Source organism: Stegostoma tigrinum, chromosome 39 (genome assembly GCF_030684315.1).
Source record: "Stegostoma tigrinum isolate sSteTig4 chromosome 39, sSteTig4.hap1, whole genome shotgun sequence".
NCBI classification, from domain to species: domain Eukaryota; kingdom Metazoa; phylum Chordata; class Chondrichthyes; order Orectolobiformes; family Stegostomatidae; genus Stegostoma; species Stegostoma tigrinum.
This window is the reverse complement of record NC_081392.1, coordinates 3,162,243-3,186,694: the sequence shown is the minus strand read 5'-3', so window position 1 is coordinate 3,186,694 and position 24,452 is coordinate 3,162,243. Positions and strand designations below refer to the sequence as shown.

At 40.7% G+C, this 24,452-nt stretch overlaps 1 protein-coding gene across 4 annotated transcripts in view; it reads left to right on the top strand.

Moving 5' to 3' along the window:
* The window catches only part of LOC125447719 (regulator of microtubule dynamics protein 3-like), a 63,750-nt gene extending 43,937 nt beyond the window's left edge, over positions 1 to 19,813 (top strand). For 2 of the 4 annotated variants that reach the window (XM_048522346.2, XM_048522345.2), the window contains 5 exons: positions 4,095 to 4,144; positions 5,260 to 5,338; positions 6,482 to 6,531; positions 14,643 to 14,730; positions 16,034 to 16,806. In XM_048522346.2, coding sequence (XP_048378303.1) covers positions 4,095 to 4,144; positions 5,260 to 5,338; positions 6,482 to 6,531; positions 14,643 to 14,730; positions 16,034 to 16,303 — 537 coding nt within the window. In that variant the 3' untranslated portion in view covers positions 16,304 to 16,806. Of the gene's footprint in view, positions 1 to 4,094; positions 4,145 to 5,259; positions 5,339 to 6,481; positions 6,532 to 7,403; positions 7,662 to 14,642; positions 14,731 to 16,033; positions 16,807 to 18,915 lie in introns of those variants that run through there. The other 2 variants (XR_009443067.1, XM_048522347.2) reach the window with 2 other exon arrangements.
* The last annotated feature ends 4,639 nt before the right edge of the window (positions 19,814 to 24,452 follow it).

Genomic DNA, 24,452 nt, shown 5'->3' with positions numbered 1-24,452 from the left:
CATCTTCGGTCCGCCTCCCCCTCTCTCCCTATTTATTCCGGAACCCTCTCCCCATCCCCCTCTCTGATGAAGGGTCTAGGCCCGAAATGTCAGCTTTTGTGCTCCTGAGATGTTGCTTGGCCTGCTGTGTTCATCCAGCTTCACACTTGATTAGCCAGAGACACAGCTGTTTTCCTATTCTCTTTTTGCATTACAGTCTGTATTTTGTCTCTTGCTAGTTTATTCTCATTGTTTTTTCTTTTTATGTCTCTTATATGAATCTGATATTACAAATGGATCACTTTTGCTATTAAAACTTTAGCTCTTAGTGGAATTTTGGCTCACAGTTTGAAGTCTGAACTTGGGATGCTTTGATACATCAGTCATGGAAATTTTTCTGGACACTTTTATTCCAGGAACATATCATATCCCTTCAGTTTAATAGTTTAGTTTGGGTCTGTAATCAGGGACAGGAATCTGTGGCTGCAAGTGAAACAGACAAGGGGATCCAGAAGCTTACATGAGACAAAGCTTTGACCATGCAGTTATCCAGAGGTATCAAAGTTCTTGCAGCTTGCGGGGACAAGGGTAGGGAAAATAAGCAGGCTGACCTTTACACCATGGTACAGAATTCAAGTAGGGGGAATTAAAAGGAATGTAATTTTAGTAGGAAACAATATAGTTATAGGGACAGATGTAGTTCTCTGTAGCAAAAGTCCTGAAGACTGCATTTGCCTGCATCTCTTTGGGCTGGAGAAGTATTTGGGCTGGCAGGGGAAGGATCCATGTGATCACCAACAACAAAGATAGGACTAAAAAAGAGGTTTAATTAAGTGAGTTTGGGCAGCTTGAGGCTAAATCAGACAACAGAACAAGGTAATGATCTCTGAATTACTACCTGAGCCTTAGCAAATTGCTATTATATAACCAGGGTTAGAGTATAGAATGCGCTAAAGACAGGACAGGAAAAATGTGTTTCAATTCATGAGCTACAAGGACCAAGCCTAGGGAAAGAAAGGATAGGATAACCTGGACCATATTGGTACCAGTATCTTGGGAAATTGGATAACTAGGAGTGGAGAGAGGAATTGAAAATAAATAGTCTGGAGTAGGGTCACAAGAGGGCAGCTATGGAACATTATTTGGAAGTGCAAGACATTATTGCAAGATAATGATACAGATAATTATGACCAGAGAATGACATGAGGCACAGAGCTTACAAAAATAGATGTATACTAGTAATTCAAGTCAGAGTAAGTAAACCTGATTAAAAAGACTGAAGCAAAATCTATTTATCTGAATACTTGCAGCATTTGTTATAAGAAGCAAGAATTGATAGCACAAATACTAATAAATGATTATGATATGATATCCATTTCAGAGACATGGTTCTCATGAGCCACAGCTGGGATCCAAATATTCAATGGTATTTTTCATTTTGGAAGAATATAATAAATAGATGGGGTAGTTCTGTTAATAAATGATGAGATCAAATGATGTTGATTTAGAACTTGAGGATGTAGAATCAATTTGGATTGAGATAAATATCAAAGGAAAATCTAGAACTGAGCGTACACTTTAAAAGTAAGAACTCACCAATTTACGATGGATAAGAGGAACCTTTTCTCTCAGAGTCATCAGTCAGTAGAATTCTCTTCCTGAGCGAGCGTTGGAGGTTGTGTCATTGAATATATTCAAAGCTCAGTTAGTTCGATTTTCTGGTCCATTCATGGGGTGTGGGCTTCATTGACTGGGCCAGCATTTATTGCTCATCTCCAGTTGCCTTTAAGAAGGTGGTTGTGAGCTGCTTTCTTGAACTGCTGCAGTAAGTTTGATTTAATTAGACCCTCAATGCTGTCAGGGAGGAAGTTCCAGGAATTTGACCTGATGACACTGAAAGAAAGGTGATACATTTACAAGTCAGAATGGTGAGTGGTTTAGTTGGGAAATTGCAGATCGTGGTGTTACTATGTGTCTGTTGTCCTTGTTTTTCTAGAAGGCAGTGGTTGTGGATTTGGAAGGTGCTGTCTAAAGAATCTTCATGATTTTCTGCAATGCATCTTGCACATGATACACTCTGCTGCGAGGGTGCATCAAAGGTGGAGAGAGTGAATATTTATGGATGTGGCACCAATTAAATGGGATTCTTTGTCCTGGATCTTGTACAGCTCCCTAAGTGTTGTTGGAGCTACACTCAGCCTGAAAAGTGTTGGTGGTGATGGGGTGTTGGGGGTAACACTCCCAAGTTGTGCCTTGTATGTGGTGGACAGGTTTCGTGGAGTTAGGAGTTGAGTTTCTCACTATAAAGTTCCCAACTTCTGGAATTTGATTGCCAAGGAACTCAATGGTTATGGGGGCAGGCAGAAAAGCAGAGTCAGTGCACTATGATCTATTGACTGGCGGAATAGGTTTGATGTGCCAAATAGCCTAAACCTAATTTCTTATGGTCAGGTGCAAATTAACAAAGTTGGGGAACTGCAGCTTACTCCTCGTTGTAAAGGATGATTTAAAGAGAAATAATATGAAAGTATCTTGGCTCAGAAAATGACAAAACTGTCAATGTGTGAGTGGAAATAAGAATTACTGTAACAGGAAGCAGGAAGTACTGGTCCTATTAGTTTATAGTACTCCTTGTAGAAAGAAATTTGTAATTAAAATCTAGGCTCAGTAATAGTGACCATAGCTGTTGTCAATGATTGTGAAAGCCCATTTGATTTGCTAAAGTCCTTTCGGGAAGGAAATCTGCTAACCTTACTTAGGTAGACCAACAGGAATGTGGTTGGTGTCAGAAAACTCCTAGCAGGCCTCTTATTTCAAGGCCAATCAGAGTTAGGCAACAAAAACAACAGAAAAGCTAAAAGATCCCATACCCACAACCATTAAAACTAACGTAATATACAAGATACCATGCAAGGACTGTGAAAAAACATTACATAGGCCAAACTGAAGAAAACGGACAATAAGGATACACGAACACCAACTAGCTACCAAAAGACATAACCAATTCTCACTGGTTTCAGTACGTACGGACAAAGAAGGACACAAATTCGACTGGAACAACACATCCATAATAGCACGAGCCAATCAGAGACATGCCAGAGGAATTCCTGGAGATCTGGCATTCCAACCAAAACTCCATCAACAAACACACTGAACTGGACCCGATGTATAAACCATCGAGAAACAGAATCGTAAGTGATGCCAACCACCCCAGCAAATTGAGGCATATAAATGACAATGGGGACAGAACCCACTGCTTCACTGGAGGCGCACTGACGATGTTACCTAGTAAGGGTGACAACGTCTGTTATCAAACACACCAGCTCGGCGAGCAAGTGTACAACCTCAAAAACTGGCATTGCCATGGATGCCCACATTCCACTAAAGAATTTATATTACAATTTAGGTTTAAGCTGAGTGAGGAGAGATTTAAAAGGGGCCTAAGGGGCTTTCACGCAGAGATGCCATGTGTATGGAATGAGCCGCCAGAGTAAGTGGTGGGGGCTGGAATAGGAAGGATTTAGAGAAATATAGGCAAATGCTGGCAAATGGGAATAGATGAATTTAGGATATCTGGTCAGCATGGACGAGTTAGACTGAAAGGCCTCTTTCTGTACTGAACAACTCTATCGCTGTTAAGAGGTTGGGAAGGTTTAAGCTGTGATGCAGTGAAAGCTAAGAACGCAGGCACCAGGCACACCATCATGTGTCAGTCCACTGGCAGCACTGTGATGAAGTTGGCCATCACTTTCACTGCAGGCAGCAAAAGTTTCAAGCTTTATATGATGGCCTCTGCTGCGCTGTATATGGAGTCTTCCACATACTTGGACAGTAGCACAAGGCTGTTTTGGAAGGCCTACCAATTCGCCAAAGGATCTCAGCAACTGTGTTCATCAGTGTTCTCTTGTAGGTAACCGTATTATTTGAGTTCACTGCATCAGAATTATTCAATGCAGAAATTATCAAAATGAGGTGGTCAGCTTAAACCTATGCCTGGCACTAACACTTCATGATGGACCAAAAATAGAGTTTTATAATAAGATTTGACAAACCAGAGTCTCATCAAAAATCACATACAAAAATGTAATGTTAATCATTAATTCTTTCTCTTGTAGGACATGCAGACACAACATGAAGGTAACATATTAGTTGATGTCATTAACAGGTAAGTGTTTCAACACTTTAAATAACAGTTGAATTGGTAAAAGTGCTGCCACAATGAGTTGTGAATAATATGATCAGATAGCAAATCCTCAAGCTTGGTTTCTACTTTCATCCAATTCATTCACCTCAGATGGGATAAAAAATTGTGCAGTACAATAATTTTTAGTGCATCTGTGATTCCTTGCCCCTGGCACTTCATTGTACATATCAGAATGGCAACTTTACAGTTTTTCCAGTGGATCTGTGTCCTGTTTATAGTATTAAGAAAGGAGCATTATACAAGTGCAGCCTGATCAGTCCTGTACAAGTTTAGGATAATTTTACTTTTGAATTATGTAGAGACAAATTTTGAATTATGTAGAGACAAATCCCAAATCTTTTACAAGTATTTTTGATTCTATTGTTAGCTTGTATTGCTGCTTTTAATGATTTGTTTATCTGTGGCCCTTAGATCCCATTTCATTTTAACTGTATTGTTTCCTGTTTCGTAAGCTAGAGACTACTTTTCTCCTTTTTCTCTCAAAGTGAATCATCTTGCACTTAACGTTGTGAAAGTTCATTATGCCATGTTACTTAATCTGCAAATTAGTGCAAGTGCTGATGAGAAGGTTAATTTATTTGTCTAATTATATCGTGTGTTATTTGTAATTTTCTTTAAGTAATTATAGAATCTAAGAAGAGCCTTCAGGAAATACATTGTGCCAAACTTTTAAAAAGACACAGTTTAACAAAGTAATTTCATGAAATGATCTTGTGTCTACTCTCTGATTTGTACTGAGAGACCTAACTTCAGGTGGGCTGTCTTTGGCCTCCAACCAGGAAAAATCCTGTTTCTACTAATTATCCAGTGTCAGAAAGTTATTGGAAGGATGTCAGGTGCTGATAGGATAAGGCTAGATTGTTAAACCTCTTAACCTTTGATCAGTTAACGCATTGACACCCATCACCTTAGCACACATCTTGTGAATGCTCAGTGAGCAGGAGGTGCTGGAGGCCTGGTGGAGTCTGGGGAATTCTGTCCTGGCCACCATCAGTGCCTTGAAACCAGAATGGCAGGGGGAAAAGAATGGCATATTTGAACCAGAGGAACTGCTGAACCTTTCCATATTTCCACAGTTATGACAATGTGTACACTCAGCGCTACACCATGCCTGTCACTGACTCATCTGATGTGGAGGACAGAAACAAAGAAGAGGTGAAAATATGTATAATTTATGTGATATGTCTGTGAAAGTGACTTTGCACAGAACATTTTTGCATGTGTGCTGTCAAGGGTCAATATGTAGCACATAACTTGTTGATTTAAAACCATCAAGATACTTGCATCCATGTCACCGAAGAATCCACATGAATATGGCACTTCTCATTTGGTAAACTTCATATTCCTTCACCAATAATAATAATGAATGGAATCACTTGCTGTTCCTGTTCCGTAATACTACCACGAAATGGCAAATCCCAGAATTGCCTGAGTGCCTACTGCAAACGTTTGAGATGTAATTGGACGTAATTTTGATTTCAGGTGATATCAGATTAGTTGTCTATCATGAACCTTTTCCTACACACATTCTTAAAACATATATAATGGGAGGCTACTCCAATATTGGTCACTTTACACTGTTGCCCAAATCATATTGTCCCTGCTATGCACTGATATTCTGAACTGTCCTTAAAGGGACATCAGGGCAAGAAAAAATTGACAGACATTTCTTCAATTATTTTTCTTAACACGCAATCTGCTACTGTAAACCAGTTGCAACTTGTAGAATAACAATTCTTTCTGAATAGTCAGTTTCTGGTGGATTCCACCCATCTGCTTTTGTTCAAGAGAATCTTGGTGTTGTTATCAGGATTATTCTAGTGAACTAACACAGTTCAGAGAAGAATAAAATTTGTTGGAGATGTGTTTTTAAATATTCATTCTATGGGAGGACTGTTACAAACATGATGCAGGGCTTCCTTAGTGCCCATTAATCGTGAAATTGTTGCCACTTATTAAACCTTCACATTACCTGATCAAAGCCATTCTTGAAAGTCTGACACCAATATTATCAGTTAGTAGGAATCCTAACGGGTAAATTAAAGAGAGTTGAGACTGGACATAAGGTAACAGCAAAACATTAATGGAAAAAGGAAAACTAATATTGATGATAAATGATGGACGACTGAGTATAACATTGAGAGATTTTCCTCGACACCAGCAGAATTGATCGATGATAACTGGACTATAACACTCATTTCAGGAACGCAGTCAGTTTAAAAGAAAGCTAACCAAACCAGTATTATCAATATTGCACTGTATTAATTGCGGAATGATTGCAAGTTCCATCTGTTACAGGATATGCAGGCAATAGAAGAGGCTAATCTGATGGTTCAGTTCATTGATGGGTAAGTTTACCATTAATTCAAATTACAATACGTTTAAGAACAATATTCAGCCATATGGATCTTGTCCCAGGGTCAATCTTTCTTAGCTGATGAGAACTTTTTATTCTTTTTGTTCCTTGTAGGTGTTGCTGGTTAGGCCAGCATTTGTTATCTATCCCTAATTTTCCTGGAGAAGGTGGGGATGAGCTGCTTTCTCAAAAAGCTGCATCGTTTGGGTTAGGGACACCCATAATTCTCTTAGGAGGGGTATTCCAAGATTGGATTCAGCAATAATGAATGAACAGCAATATAGTTCAAAATCAGGATGGGGTGTAACTTGAAGGGAACTTAAGTTGGTGGCATTCTCATGCATCTGCTGCCCTTGTCCCTCTAACTGGTGGACACTGCAGATTTGGGAGGTGCAGTGTAGAGCTTTTGGTGAGTTACTACAGTGTATCTTGTAATTTGGACACATTTCTGCCATTGTGCATCGGTGGTGAAAGGAGTGAATGTTGCATACAATGCCATGGAAGCCAGCTGTTTTTCTGGATGCAGTTCAGCTTATTGAGAATTATTGCACTGCACGATCTAGGCAAGTGGAGAGTATTCCATCACACTCGACTTGTATCTTATAGATATTGGATGGACACTGGGAGATAGAAGGTGAAATAGTCACCACAGGATTCCGAGCCTTTGAGCTACATTTGTACCAAATATTTATATTACTGGCCCAGTTCAGTTTCTGGTCTCGACTAGCCCCTAGGATGGTGATTGGGGAACTCAGCAATGGTAATGCCATTGCATGTCAAATGGTGCTGGTTAGATTCTCTCTTGTTGGATATGATCATTGCTGTTGCATTTGTGTAGTACAGATGATGTTTGCTACTTGTCAGCCCAAATGTAGATATGGTCCACATCTTTCTGCATTTGGACATGGACTGCTTCAGTATTTGGGAAGCCACGAATGGTGCAGAACATTGAACAATCATTAGCAAACATCCCCACTTCAGATCTTATAATCGGCGGAAGGCCATTGATGAAGCAACTGAAGGTGTTGAACCAAGGACTCAACACTGAGGAACTTCTGTTGTGATGTCCTGTGGCTGGATTTATTGACCTCCAAGAATCACAACCATCCTCCTTTCTGCCAGGTATGACACTGACCAATGGAGAGTTTTCCCTTTGATTTTCATTAATTCCAGTTTTTTCTGGAGCTCTTTAAGATCACGTCTTAATGCAGTCTTTGCATCAAAGACTGTCACTCTCACCTCATCTGGATTTCAGCTCTTTTGTCCATGTTTGCTCACAACTCATAACAAACTTAGGAACTAAGTGGCCATGGTGGAACCCAGACTGTCAGTGAGCAGGTTATTCCTTTGCAAATACTTTCGACAGCAATGTTGACAACCTCTTCCATCACTCTGCTGATGATCAAGAATAAACTGATCGTGTGGTAATTGGCCAGTTTAGGACATACCTGGACACTTTTCAATATGTCAGATGCCAGTGTTGTAGGTGTGCTGGAACAACTTGGCTAGAGGTATAGCTAATTCTGGAGCACAAGTCTTCGGTACTATTGCCTAAATGTTGTCAGGGCCTTTGAGGTATCCAGTGCCTTTGGGAGTTTGTTGATATCATGTGGAGTCAATCAAATTGAGTGAACATAGAACATTACAGCGTAGTTATGGCCCTTCGGCCCTCGATGTTGCGCCGACCTGTGAAACCAATCTGAAGCTTATCTAACCTGCACCATTCCATTATCATCCATATGTTTATCCAATGACCATTTAAATGCCCTTAAAGTTGATGAATCTACGACTGTTGCAGGCAGGGCATTCCACGCCTTTACTACTGTCTGAGTAAAGAATCTACCTCTGATATCTGTCCTATATCTATCATCACTCAATTTAAACCTAAGTCCCCTCGTGCTAGCCATCACCATCTGAGGAAGAAGGCTCTCACTGTCCACCCTATCTAATCCTCAGTCACCTCTTAACCTTCTGCTCTCTAACAAAAACAACCTCAAGTCCCTCAGCCTTTCCTCATAAGACCTTCCCTCCATATCAGGCAACATCCTGGTAAAGCTCCTCTGCACCCTTTCCAATGCTTCCACATCAAGACTTTCATCTGTTATGTTGGAGGCCAAGGTGGATCAGCAATTTGACACTTCTGATGCAAATAATTTGGTCTCATCTTTTGCATGGCGTGCTGGGTACCCCCAGCATTGAGTTTGCAGATATTTGTGCAGACCCTACTTGTCATTTGGTTACTTGTCCATCACCATTCATAACTGGATGTGACAGAACTACAGTGCTTAGATCTGATCTAATGGTTGTGGAATTGTTTAGTTTTGTCTGTTGCTTGCTGCTTCTCCTGTTTGGCATGCAAGTAGTCCTGTTTTGCTGCTTTACCAGGTTGACACCTAATTTTTAGGATATGCCTGGTTTTGCTTCTGGCATGCCTTCCTGCCCTCTTGATTAAACCAGGTTGATCTCCTGAATTGATAGGAATGGTAGAGTTGGGTATCTGCTGGACCATGTGACTGTAACCTGGTGCTTCTAATTGCCCATGGTGCCTTATATGCATAGTTTTGAGTTGTTACATATGATTTTTAGCATGATGGTCGTGTCAGCACATTACAATGAAAAGCATCCTTAGTGTGTGGATGGGACTTGGTATCTGTGTCTACTGCATTGTCATTGTAGAGACAATCATGGATAGACACATCTGTGACAGGCAGATTGGTGAGGATGACAAACCAAACAGGTCTGGCAGCACGTTTGGAGAGAAAAACAGAGTTAATGTTTTGAATCTGATATAATTTTCTTCAGTACTCAGGGCAAGCATAGGATCAGACTTTTCCTCCACCACAGGCTACAGACCCAGTCCAGCAGCTGCATCCTTTAGGACCTGGCCAGCTCAGTCATCAGTGGTGCCACCAAACTACTCTTGGTGATGGACATAGAGGTCCACTACTCAGTAAATCGCCTGTTCTTGTTACCCTCAGTGCTTCCTCCAAATGGTGTTCAACACCGAGGAATAGTGATTTATTGGACAAGAGCTGGAAGTACAATAGTTACGATGGTTATCACATGGAGATTTCCTTGCTAATGTTTATCTGATACCATAAAACTTCATGGGTATGGAGTCAATGTTGAGGATTTCCATGCAGCCCCTACTTTCTGTGTACTGGTGTGCAGCCACAGCTGTCAGCTAGACAGGACATACTCCAGGATGGTGATGGTCAGAAACATTTTCTATAAAGTGTGATTCCAGATCAGTCAAGGATGGCAGATTTCTTTCTCTTTCTGGTTAGTGAATCAGTTGAAATTTTACAACAGTCAATAAAGGTTACATAGTTGGACTAACCTTTGATTCCAAATAGAATCAGAGAGTCATACAGCACAGAAACCAGCCCTTCGGTCCAACTCGTCCAAGCTAACCAGGCATCCCAGTCTGACCTAGTCCAATTTGGCAGCATTTGGCCCATACCCCTCTAAATCCTTCCTATTCATATACCCATCCAGATGCCTTTTAAATGTTGTAATTGTACGCACCTCCGCCATTTCCTTGGCAGCTGTTCCCATACATGCATTAACCTCTGCATGAAAAAGTTACCCCTCAGGTCCTTTTTAAATCTTTCCCCTCTCACTTCAAACGTATACCCTCTAATTTTGGACTCCCCAACTTGGAAAAAAAACTTTATCTGTTCACTCTATCCATACTCCTCAAAACTTCTACCATATCACCTCTCAGCCTCTAATGCTCCAGGGATAAAAACCCAGTCTATTCAGCCTCTCCTTATAACTTAAACTCTCTAGTCCCAGCAACATCCTTGCAAATCTTTTCTGTACCGTCTCAAGTTTAACAAATTCATCATCTGCCATAGTAGGATTCAAACCCATCTACCCAAAACCTAGGGCCCCTGATTACCGGTCTAATTATATTTGCACTATGCCACAATCTCCCCCATTGGTACTGACAGTTGGGAAGAGGTGCTGAGTGCTTATATTTATTATTATAGGTTTGTTTAAAGATGTGTGTTTGCATTATAAGAAGTTGGACTCAAATTTGTTGTGTTCCCTTGGAGGAAAAGACCATCCATCAATTAGTCTACAATTTATAATTTAATCCAGTCATTATCAAACATGCTCTCAGAGTTCACAATATTGTTTTCAAAGAACTGACAGGACTGATTTGCCAGGTTAGCAGTGAACCTAATATTCACATTCTCAAATCCAATCCAAAAAGTTGAGACAGGGTGAAATATGAGAAAGAAAATTCCAATTGTTGAGATGTTGCTGGACAAGGGCCACCAGGTAGGTCAACTTAGCTTATGAAGATGGGTGAATGTCAGTTGCTATAAATTGGAATACATGCAGCTTAATTTGGATGAGGTAGGGTGGTACAGTGGCAAATACTGTTGCCTCGCAATGTCAGATCCCAGGTTCGATTCTAGCTTCTGGTAACTGTGTGGAGTTTGCACATTCTCCCATATCTGTGAGTGCTTCCTCGGTTGCCCCGATTTCCTCCCACATGCCAAAGATATGCAGGCTAGGTGGGCTTAGCCATGGGAAATGCAGGATTTAAGGGACAGGGTAGGGGGGTGAGTCTGGGTGGATGCTCTTTGGATGTTCAGTGTGGACTCAATGGGCTGAATGGTATGCTTCACAATGTAGGGATTCAGTGATTCCTCTATGATTCAAGTTCACTGAGGGTCAAACATGGAGGCTGACTAGGACAATGCTGGAATAATCAAAACTGGCAAATAACAAAAATCAAAACTCTGTGACTTTGGTCTTGGCTCCACCCTCTGCAACTGGATCCTCAGCTTTATGACCCACAGATTGCTATCAGTGAAAATTGGTAACTGCAACTCCTCTACAATAACACTCAACACTGGAGTCCACCCTGCTGTACTCCCTGTACACCCACGACTCTTTTATCAATTCTGAACAAATGCCACCTGCAAGTTCGCTGACAACATCACCATAGTGGGATGGATAGCTAACAACGATAAGTCAAAATACAGAAGGGAGATCGAGGGCTTGGTAACAAGGTGCAATGAAAACAACGTCTCTCTCAAATTCGGTAAAACTTAAGAACTGATAATTGACTTCGGAAAGAAAGGGGAGAAATGCCCCCATCTACATCAACAGGTTGAGAAGGTGGAGAAGCATTAAATTCCTCAGTGACAATAACTAACAACCGGTCCTAGACTTCCCAAGTAGATGCGACAGTCAAGAAGGCACAACAAAGCCTCTTCTTCCTCAGGCGACTCAGGAAATTTTGCATGTCCACAAGGAGCCTCACCAACCTCTCCAGATGCGCCATTGAAAGCATACTGTCTGGGTGCACAAGGAGCCTCACCAACCTCTCCAGATGCGCCATTGAAAGCATACTGTCTGGGTGCACAACTGCCAGGTATGGCAACTGCTCTGCCCAGGCCTGTTAAGAAACTACAGAAGGTGGTGTGGACAGCCCAGATGATCTTGCAAGTCAATGTTCCATCCACGGACTCCATTTATATGGCTCACTGCCGCAGAAAGGTTGCCAACATCATCAAAGAACCATCCCACCCCAGTAATGATCTCCTACAATCTCTTCCATCAGGTAAAGGATACAGAAGCCTGAACACGTGCATGGTCAGGTTCAGGAATGGCTTCTTTCCAGCTGTTATTAGACTATTGAATATACTGCTTAGCCTCAAATAATGTTGATCTCGCTAACGTTGATCTTGCCTGGCGCACAGCCTGTGCAATGTACTCTTATGTTTCTAAGACTCTTTGATTTGTATATCCTTGCTTACTATGGTCTGCCTCTACTGCTCATAAACAAAGCTCTTCATTATACTTTGGTACATGTGACAACAATCAATTAATGTAAACAGAATGTTATACATGTTCCTAGGCTTACAGAGTACTCCAGTTTCTTGAGGGAGAATAAGCCCAGTTTGTTCACCCTCCCCAAGTAGTTGAAGTCTTTCATCCTTGATGCCATTCTAGTAGATTTTCTCTGCATTTTCATTGAGGCTTTCATATCCTTCTTAAAGTGTGTTGGCAGAACCAACTCCAGTTGAAGCCTAAGCAGTATCTATATAGGTTAGTATGTTAATACTAAAGTCAAGAATCTTGCAAGACTTTTAACAGCTTATCCCTGCTTGTCCAAACAAGTCATGTGCACAAACTTGGTTGCTTACAACCACAGGTATTTCTGTTCATGCAACACTCTTTTAAAATTACACCATTTGGTTTATGTTTTCTCTCCTCATTCTTCCCGTTACATTGCACCAACCACCTCCCCCATTGCCTCCAACCCCCGGCAATTTAAACTTGCTCCTCCAAAGTCCTCACCTATTCGCCCTTTAACTTCTTCCCTACTCTGCCAATCCTCGTTCCTCATTTTCTCCAGCAACAAAACAGCTAGGACAAGATGTATTTCTAGCCACTGCTCCAATGAGGTGCCTGTGCAGCTACATATGAGGTGTATATGGTCCCAGTTGAGCTTGGCTCCCATATGGAAGCGCATGTGCAGAAGAATGGCTGATAGGCGATACTCAGTAAAATAACATGCATTGGTCCTGAGTTAGGGAAGAAAAAAAAAATCAGTCCAGTCCCTTGATTGTGATCAAACCATCTACCTCCACTAGAATTTGGAGCATGATAATTTGGGTAATGCCAGGATCAGCATCAGTTGTATTGTTCACCTTCCTCTCACACAAACATGAACAATTGTTTGATAAAGTGCCAAAGCAAAGTATATCCATGGAATTGGATCCTAGTATGGCCTATGCCTCGAGAGAGAGGAGAAATCCAACATGATAAGTTTTAAATTTAATTTGTGCTTGGGATATCCTTGGATGAAAGATTTTTATTTTCCAACTTCAGTCACCATTAGTGTGGTGAGATTGGTGTTACATTTTGGTCAAACCAATTTGGATGACAGGCTTCCATACCTCCATGGTCATTTATTTGTGTTAGTCCAGAAATACAGATTTTGGAGCTCATGTTCGCACGGTCCTCAAACTGTGAACTTTGATGTAGAATAACTTTGAATGTCACATAGCAGGATGGAGGGGCGAGTAGTGTTGAGGAAATGAGGAGGCTGCAGAAGGACTTGGATAGACAAGGAGAATGGGCAGTGAAGTGGTAGATGGAATACAGCGTAGGAAATTGTGAGGTTATACACTTTAGTAGGAAGAAGGGTGGATTAGTTTCTAAAAGGAGAAAGCTTCGGAAATTTGAAGCACGAAGAGACTCAAGAGTTCTGGTTCAGAATTCTGATAAGGATAACATGCAGGTTCACTAGGCAGTTAGGAAGACAAATGCAATGTTAGCATTCATTTAAGAGGCTTAGAATACAATAGCAGGGAAGTACTGCTGAGGCTGTAGAAGGCTCTGATCAGACCACATTTGGCATATTATGAACAGTTTTGGACCCCTATCTAAAGAAGTATGTGCTTGAGTTGGAGAAGGTTCAGAGGAAGTTTTCAAGAATGATCCCGGGGATGAAGGTCTTGTCAGATGAGTGTTGAAGTCTCTGGGTGTGTATTCAATGGATAAGGGGGTATCTTATTGAAACTTACAGAATGCTGAGAGGTCTCGATAAAATGAATGTGGAGAAGGTGTTTCCACTAGTCAGTGAGTAACAACCCTTGAGAAGAGAGATGAGGAGAAATTTTTTCAGGTCAGAGCGCGGTGAATCTGTGGAACTCGTTGCTGCGGAAGGTTGTAGAATATAAGTCATTGAGAATATTTAAGACAGAGATACAATCATTTCTCTGTATCCACTAGGATTCTGTTCCTGAGAACCCCCACGAATGATGAAATTCGTGAGTACAGAGCCCATTTAAAACCAGATTAAAAATCATGGCTACTAATTTTTATTACTTAGTTTTTGGTACGAATGGACAATTCATGATTCCTGATATTGCAGATACACAAGATTTACTGTAGATAGGTTTTTAATTACTAAGGGGATCAGGTGTTGTGGAGAGCTGGTAAGAAAATGGGGAGATGCTAGGAAAATGGGGTTGAGAAATGTATTAGCTACAATTGAATGGTGAAGCAGACTCAGTAGGTCAAATGGCCTTAATCTGCCCTCATCTAATATGGTCTTCCTTATTTTCACAGTTATCACATGACATTCTCAGACGAATGCAATCTCAGCACCTCCGATGTGGCCCAAACAGCAGACACGGAGAGTGAATATGAACAACAGGTGAGAATTATCTTTTAAAATTGTTTGTTTGTGTGGCATTGTGAAATGAGAAGACCATTTTCTAAGAAAATTGATCAAAGCCACCACTAGTTACAGGTTAATATGGTGGGGCTATTTTTGAGATCTGGAAAACTGTAGAAATACAAACTTCAAGTACTGAAACTACCAATGACTGTATGCGGCAACTGCAATTGACCGTGTTTCACGTTGATGTTAAAAAAATGCCTTAGTCCAGTACAATAGAGACGGGAACAAAAACAGAAGTTGCTGGATAAGCTCAGCAAGTCTGGCCGCATCTGTTGAGAGAAATCAGAGGAAACGTTTCAGGTTCCGTTGATAGCCAGTATTAGTAACAATTTTCATGCAACCGAATTAATAAATGTCTGTCTGATTTGTTATTTTGCACACTATAACGATCAGTACAGTGCAACTCATCTATCATTAATTTACAAATATTCACTTGATTACATGTTACTCAGTGAATCACAGTCCAAATCTCAGCTGTTAAAATGTTGGGGGAAGGCGAGGTTGTGGGATCAGAGCCTAACTCTGAACAAAGAAGCACCCATCAAACCAATTCCTTTTACAGTCACCCAAAGCTTTGTTTTTAATCCTTAAACTAATCACAGCTTACAACCACTCCCCCTCCATTTGCTGATTCTTCTCTTTGATGAGAAAGATCATATGTAAGTAATTGGACCAGTCAAGCTTGGAATCCCCAATACATATTAACAAAAAGTCTCCAATCTTTATATTCCAATGCAGTATTTTGTGAATATACCTCTAGTTTAAAATCTGGAGCCTATTGATTGAATCAATCTTTTTGACAGATTGCCCATGAACCATTAGTCTTTCAATGCTCATTTCCCAGTTAATTTTTAGTTCTTATCCCTTGGATGCAATTTAGAGAAATTTCAGGGAAAGGTGGCTGGAGGTACTTCCTCTGGGTGGGGAGGGGAAGAGATCTATTCTCCCCGAATTTGAATGTCTTCCTCTTTATCCTCAACACACATGCTGTTAGTGCGCTGTTAATATATACTTAATGGGAACTGTATTGACTTTCTGTTGGTCTTTAACAGTCAGGCATAAAGCTCCCTGTGCATCACAGCTATGTAAAGCAATGTTGTGGCTAAGAGCAGTGCTGGAAATACAGTGAGCTCTGCTACAACATGTGTTCTGGCAACACGAACTGGCTATAACGCGACTGACGAATAGGGGAACACTGTTTTTAAAACATGAACTTTTGTTGGCTGTTACACGATTCTATTGATTCCAACTTCTCTCCTTTTAACCTATGGACCAGAGTGCAACAGCAGCTTTTAAAGCTTATTATTTAAGCTGCACATTTAAGAAGCTGATTGCAACCACTGAGAGGCATGAGGACAGTGTTCTTCAATTTTCAAACAGCTTTAACATCAAGAATGAAATTAACATCATTGAGAAGGCCTGGGGTAATGTCAGTAAGGACTGGTTGCTTGCAATTTGGTGGAAGCTTCTCCCAGACTTTTTTCAAGATTTTAAAACCTTTAATTGGTCAGAGGATCTCCCAAGAATCAAAAGAACATTGTGTTGATCTTGTAAAACAAGTTGGATTTGAAGAAGTGGAGAATGAGGATGTTGAAGAGCTGCTTGAGTCTCACTGTGAAGATTTCTCCATAGCGGATATTTAACAACTAGTCACTGAGGGAAAAGTAGAAGCTTGAGATGAAGACGACCAAGTCCAGGATGCAGCACCACAAAGGTTTCCACTTCTGTTGTGTTTTCTATCCTAAGGGAAATTGAGAAGCAGTTGCAACTCTCAGAGGACAACAATTACAATGCAGAATGCAGCAGGGTAGCAGTTTGTGGAATAAGATCTCATTTAGCACCCTAAGAACAGCTGCTTCATGAAAGAAGAAAAAGGGCACACTAGCAAAAAAGTGGATGTCATTTTTTAAGCCAACCCCCTAGAAACAGTTAGAAGACAATGAACAACAGCCATCCACTTCTGGATTAACCATTTTCCAGCCTAACCCTGCAACCACAATGCGCCTGAAGGTGAGGATGAGGATGATGATGATGATGATGGCGACCCTCAGTCCCTGCATTAACAGCAGAGCAACCTCAAAACCTCCTCATCCATCAAATCATCTTGACATTTTTATTTCAAGATAAAGTGTTAAATTTACTTTAATTCATATCTAATAATGAAATAAAACATTTATTCAAACTGTGCCATCCTTTGTGTTAGGTTTTTGAGTGATATTTTTGGTGGTCTGTCCTAACCCCACTTTTCCCACATGCCCCGTTATTTCTAAAAAGCAATTTTCTATAACATGATGTTGCAAAGGAATGCAACTATCGTGTTATAGCAGAACCCCTTGGAATTCAGATTTGTTAGTCTCTGGAAAGAAGAAGAGTTAACATTGAGTCATTTTTGACTTGAGGTATTAACTCGGTTTCCCGCTCCACAGATGTTAGACCTGCTCAGTATTTCAGATTTCCAGAATTTGCAACATTTTGCTTTATGCCACTTGGATATATTAATGCCCAAATGTTTCCGCTGATGGGTGAGTCCAGAACCAGAGGACACAGTTTAAAAATAAGGGGTAGGCCATTTAGAACAGAGTTGAGGAAAAACTTCTTCACCCAGAGAGTGGTGGATATATGGAATGCTCTGCCCCAGAAGGCAGTGGAGGCCAACTCTCTGGATACTTTCAAGAAAGAGATAGATAGAGCTCTTAAAGATAGTGGAATCAAGGATTATGGGGATAAGGCAGCAACAGGATACTGATTGTGGATGATCAGCCATGATCATAATGAATGGTGGTGCTGGCTCGAAGGACCAAATGGCCTACTCCAGCACCTATTGTCTATTGTCAAACATAAGTCAGTGAAATATTGCAAGGATTCTGGCATTACATTGAGTTTGTACGACTCGCAAACCATCTGTAGCCAAGTATGGGATAAATAATAAACATATCAGTGAACATGAACTCACATTCTTTGCTTTTCCTGAGCAATGAAAGGAAAATAGGAAAGACCTGCATTTATAGATTTGCTTTCATGACCACGAGGTCATGTGTTGTTGACTAACTACTTCTGAAGTCTGGTTCCTATTGTAATGTAAGGAACATGACAACCAATACAACAAATTCCCACAAACTGAAATGTGATCAACGTAACAGATTTTGTAAAGAAATTGTAGGAGGACTAGGCCATTTGGCCCCTCAAGCCTCTCCTGACATTTAACAAGATTATAGGAAAGATGTTGTTAAACTTGAGACAGTATAGAAAAGATTTACAAGAATGGACTGATGTGTTTGAGTTACAAGGAAAGGTAGAATAGGCTGGACTTTTTTTCCTTGGTGTGTTCGGGGCTGTAGAGTGACCTTATCGAGATTTATAAAATCATGAGGGGTATGGATAAGGTGCATAACCTTTCCTAGGATGGGTCGTTCAAAACTAGAGGGTAAATGAATAGGAAAGGTTTAGAGCAATATGGGCTGAAAACTGGCAAATGGGACAAGGTCAGATTGGGATGTGTGGTCAGTACAGACAAGTGGTGCCTAAGGGTGTGTTTCTGTGTTGTATGACACTATAAATAATGATCAGGTAATTTTTTTTGTGATGTTCAGTGCTCGGTGAATGATGACCAGGACACTGGAGACTACTCCCTGGCAGTTTTCCAAATGTTGGCATGGAATCTTTTATATGCACCTAAGAGGATGGCACAAGAGTTTTGCCTTAGATTTGTGCTGTTCAAGAGGAATTTAACCCCAAAAGCAAGAATGATAACTGCTGAACCACAGCTGACACACAAGGATAAACTGATGGCATAATTTCGGGCTTCTGTCACTACTTTTGTATCAAATCAGTATCCTTCTCTTGGCAACAAGTACTTAAGACACCAAATAGCATCTTTCATGACCTCAAGACATTCCAAAGCATTTTACAAGCAGTAGGAAATTTTGAACTGTTGTAACATTTGTAAGAAACACGTCAACCAGTTGCATGCTGCAAGCTCTCAAGAAAGTAGTCTAAAACTCTCAACACAATGAAAAACTCATGGGCTTTCATCAGGACCCAGCAGGAGAACTGAAAGTTGTGAGATTACATTTGTCTTAGTTGTACGACTTAGTAGAACTACTTAGTAGAGTTAGTGAACAAACCATTCATTTGTATTGTTGTCATCTTTGCTTTTAGGATGAAGCTAATGAGGATAATGATTTGCAAGACTGAAAGCACTATAGTGTCTGAGGAACCAACAGAACCAACTGAGGACTGATTGCTAAAGTGATTATGAGCTACCAGTACCATAGACCTTTTCATCCTCCTACAGCAATGGTTAACATTTTGATTTAAAAATAAAATCAAACAGTACTTGAGCATTATATAAATAATGAGATTTCTTAAAAGGTAACCTGGTATCCCTTTCTCTCCACAAGAACAGAAACTTGTCATTTTCCCTCAGTAGGTCATGCTCTTTCAGTCTATGCTCGGCAGTACTTGCCATGGATATTCTTGTCAGGAAAGAAACATTTTATAGGCCTAAGTATGCAAGGGCAGAGGAATAAGAAATATTCAAATTGTTTTTCTTATGGATGGCAGATAATAGAATTCATTTAGCAGTGAATTGTAGCCATCTTATAGTCAAATGTGACTAGTGTTTCATTTAATTTGCAACGTTTCAGTTTAATAAGAATTCTTGTAATGTAATAAACAGGTTCTACAAAAAGAAAGCATTTGTTTGTTCCATCCTGCAAGTAGGAATCAACTGAAGGTTCATTTGCATTCATGAGATCTGTGAATTTTCATTTCAAAGTCTCACCTGATCAAGCAGCAAGGCTTTACCACTACAGGGACGATGACCAAATAGTTTGTTCATGGACAATAATAATTGCAAACAAATCTCCCAAACTGGAGTTATGTTTGCTTCTGGTTGAAAATGTCTATTGTTAGAAACCAATGTGCAAATGAAAATAAGCAAGGCTTTTAAATGGAGATTGGTGCTACCATTTATTGCACAGTATAAAGTAAGAGTGGATTTGAGATTCTGACAGGGGTCTCATGACAAACAAAGCCTTGGTCTAGTTTGTTTTAAGAAACAGAGCCAGTAATGCCACTGAAACATAATTTTGTGGTTCATAACTGCTATCTGCAATAAATGAATATCTTAATAGGGTACCAACTCTGCCTGGATATGTTCCATTTGATGTTGTCATATGATTGATTTCAGCTATTGGTGATCCAACATGCCAATTATCACAGAACCCTGCATTCACAAGTCTTTTCAATATATATAGGTTTTGACATTTGAGGATTTGGTCACCCTAACCATCTGAACTCAATATTGAACGTGACAGTTTCAGACCATGAACGTTGTTCTCCATTTTGACTTTTGTTATTTTTCCAAGGACTAATCTATATCTTGTTTTTATAATCTTGCTTTCAGACATAGCTGACCTTTAATCTTCGACTAATACCTACTCTCTACTAATCCAGTTTCGTCACTGCAACTGTTACCAGGCCTCTGCCTTTTGTCTGTGTCATTTTTGATATTTGGTCACTCCCCACCTCAAATTTATCTCTGATCTACCCTTCTGTTCCACTTACCCCATCACTTTTGTTAACAGCATAAAAACCATCATATTTTTATGTTTCTTTAGTTCCAAAGAAAGGACTCGAAACATTAACTTGGTTTCTCACTCCACAAACGCTGCTGGACCTCCTGAGTTTTTCCAACATGCCTTTTATTTTAGATCTCCACCATCTTCCATTCAAAAAGGAAATTGGATTAATGTTTGAAGGAGGAGGATTTTCAGGGTTACAGGGAGAAGGTGGGGGAATGGCCCTAGAACAATATTCAGAGAGCTGGCACAGACACGATAGAACAAATACATTCCTTTTCCACTGGAACTATTCTGTTTCCTGATCATCCGGGATCGAGCAACCCAGTCAACAGATACTTGATTGACCACCTTAAGCATTCACCTCCTCCACCACTGACACACAGTACCCACAGTATGTACTATTATTGTGTGCTTCTTGTAGTACAGAGCTATAACTGGCCATGGGAGAAGCTTCTGTTTTCTTTCCATCCTGTGGCTCTACGGAAATCTCTGCTGTTTTTATCATCTGGCATTGGCATTTGTTGGGATAACTTGCAGATTCATACGCACCCTGTTTGACTGCGTACCTTCCTTGGCCATCCTGAAAGGGTCTCGAACCTAGAGATTCTTGTTCAGTGGCAGAGATGCTACCCACAGTGCAACAAGACTTTCAATATTCATGTATATATAAATTGTTAAAAATGAATATTAGCATTAAAATGCAACAATATAAAAATTTAGGGCATTTTTAGGAATAATGTGAAGGTATCACAGTCTGTACATCAGCAAAGAATACATAGGGTAGAAGCAATATATTTGTTATTTTCAAAAGTGAGAAAAGTTTTGTCATGTAAGAAAGTGAAACCTTAAGACTTTCAGCCCATCAAGTTTGCTGTGCCATTCAATGAGATCAAAGCTGATAATGAAGAAAGGTCATTGCCAAAATGTTAATTCTGCTTTCTCTCCACAGATGCTGCCAGACCTGCTGAGTTTTCCAGCGATTTCCGCTTTTAGAATCATGGAGTCAAACAGCATGGAAACAGACCCTTCAGCCCAACCAGCCCATGCCAATCATGTTCCCAGACAAAACTAGTCCCACCAGTCTGCTCTTGGCTCATATCCCTCCAAACCTTTTCTCTTCATGAACTTATCCAAATGGCTTTTTTAAAAAACATGTTTAACATTGTAACTGTAATCGTCCACCACTTTCTCTGCAGTTTATTCCATACACAAACAGTCAGTGTAAAAAAAAGTTGCCCCGTATGTCTTTAAAATCTTTCTCCTCTTGCCTTAAAAATATGCCCTTTAATTCCACACCCCAGGGAAAAGACCCTTGTCATTCACCTTATCTATGCCTGTTATGATTTTATAAACCTCAAGACGGTCACCCCTCAACCTCCTATGCTCCAGCTTAAAAAAAAAGTCCCAACCTTTCCAGTATATTTTTATATTTCAAACCCTCCATTCCTGGCAACTTCCTGCTAAATCTTTTCTGAACCCTCTCTGGTTTAATAATATGCTTCCTAAAACAGGATAACCAGAACTGAACACAGTAGGTTGGAAGAGGCCTCACCAACATCCTCCATGACCTCAACATAACGTCCCAACTCCTATACTCAAACATTTGAGCAACAAAGGCAACTGTGCTAAACACCTTCATAATTACCCTGCCTACCTGTGATGCAAATTTCAAAGAATTATGTAGCTGAATTCCTACATCTCTGTGCTGCAACACTACCCCAGACCCTATCATTAATTATATTAGTCCTGTCCTTGTTTGTATGACCAAAATGCAATACCTCATATTTATCCTAATTAAACTCCATCTGCTACTCCGCAGCCCATTGACCCAATTATCAAGATTTCTTTGTAATCTTAGATAACCTTCTTCACTATCCACAACACCACCAGTCTTGGTGTCAATTGCAAACCATGCCTCCTATATTACCATTCAAATGACAAAAAAAGTAGAACTAGTACCAATTCCTGTAGAACACTGTTGGTCACAGGGCTCCAGACCGAAAAACAGCTCTCCACCACTACCCTCTGTCTCATGCCCTAAAGCCAATTTTGTATCCAATTGGTAAGCTCACCCTGAATCCCATGTTTGTTTCTGATAAACCTCAACTCCACTTTCCTGCAACAAAAACAGAAAATGCTGGCAAAGAACATAAGAACTAGGAGCAAGAGTAGGCTACCTGGCCCCTCGAGCCTGTCCCGCCATTTAATAAGATCATGGCTGATCTTTTTGAGACTCAACTCCACTTACTCGCCCACTCACCATAACCCTGAATTCCTTTATTGTTCAATAATTTATCTAGCCTTACCTTAAAAACATTCAGCGAGGTAGCTTCAACTGCTTCACTAGGCAGGAAGTTCCACAGATACACAACCCTTTGGGTGAAGAAGTTTCTCCTGACCTCAGTTCTACATCTGCTTCCCTTTATTGTGAGGCAATGCCCTCTGGTCCTAGTTTCACCTGCTAGCAGAAACAACCTCCCTGCCTCCACCTTATCTATTCCCTTCATAATCTTACATGTTTCCATAACATCTCCCCTCATTCTTCTAAATTCCAAGGAGTATAAAGCCAGTCTATTCAGTCTCTCCTCATAATCCAGTGCTCTCAACTCTGGAATCAACCAAGTGAATCTCCTCTGCAGGTCTGTGAAAGATAGGGTTGGAGTGGGAGGAAGAGCCCAAAGAGAGAGAACATTTGGACAGAGAAAAGGTGTGACTAACTAAAGCTCAGCAGGTCTGGCAGCATCTGTGGAGAGAAATCAGAAGTAATGTTTCAGGATGAGTGATCCTTCCTTAAAACGGATGGTAGCCAAGAAAATGATGATTTGTTTTATGCAGAAGATGGGGTGGTGGGTTTGGGGTAAGGAAAAGATAATAGGTGGCTAACAATGGGTTGTGTATAAAAGCATACAATGTGAAAACAAGGCGTGTTATGGGGAGTCCAAGATAATAAAATGTGAGGCTGGATGAACACAGCAGGGCCAGCAGCATCTCAGGAGCACAAAAGCTGACGTTTCGGGCCTAGACCCAGAGAGGTATCACTGTTATGGGGAGGCTGGGTTAAGGATAATAGAGAAGATGCGTCAAGCCCTAAAATTCTTGGTTTAGGCGTTGGTCAGGGAACGTGGTGGTGTGTTGAAGTATCAGGCAACTGGAAGCTCAAGGTCTTTTTTGTAGACAGAACATGTGTTCGTTGTTCCCTGACTAACATCTCTGTCTCAGGTTTGCTGCAGAGCTCCAGTGCAGCTCAACACAAGCTGGAAAAACAGCACTTCATTTTCTGCTTGGGGACTCTACAGCTTTCTGAACTCAATATCAAGTTCAACAATTTTAGGGCTTGGAACACCTTCTCCCATGTCCAAACCCCAGCCCCAACACACCAGGCCTTATTATCACATGAGCTGCTACTGCACTCCACCCATCATTAGCTACTAATTGGAGATGGCAAGAACTGCAGATGCTGGAGTCAGAGAATGACACAGTTATTCCTGTGTCTGTTGAATTTCTGAAGGGTCCTCACCTGACAAGTCAATTTTCCTGCTCCTCTGATGCTGTCTGGCCTGCTGTGTTCTGCCAGCTCTTCATTGTCCACTACTAGTTATTCATTCTTCTGGGCATATCGTTAGTCATACCTTTTCTCTGTACAAATGTTCTCTCTCTTTGGGCTTTCTCCACCTATTGTTTATTTCTAAATCCTTTCTCCCACTCCAACCCTGTCTTCTGCACAAGAAAAACCTTGCTCCTTGCTGCCATCAGATCTGAGGAAGTCATTGAACCCAAAACATCTCCTCTGCTTTCTCTCCACAGATGCTGCCAGACCCGGAGATTTTCTAGCAATTTCTGTTTTTGCTGCCACAGATTCACCACCATTTGAAGGAGAAAGATCCTCTCATCTATGTCTTAAATGGTCAACTCTGAGATTACACCCTCTGGTCCTGTACCAACATATCGGAGGAAAATACCTCTCACCATCAAGTCCCGTAAGAAAACAAGGTATAGAGCTGGATGAACACAGCAGGCCAAGCAGCATCATAGTAGCTGGAAAGTTGATGTTTTGGGCCTAGACCTTTCTGCTAGGCCTGAAACGTCAGCTTTCCTGCTCCTGAGATGCAA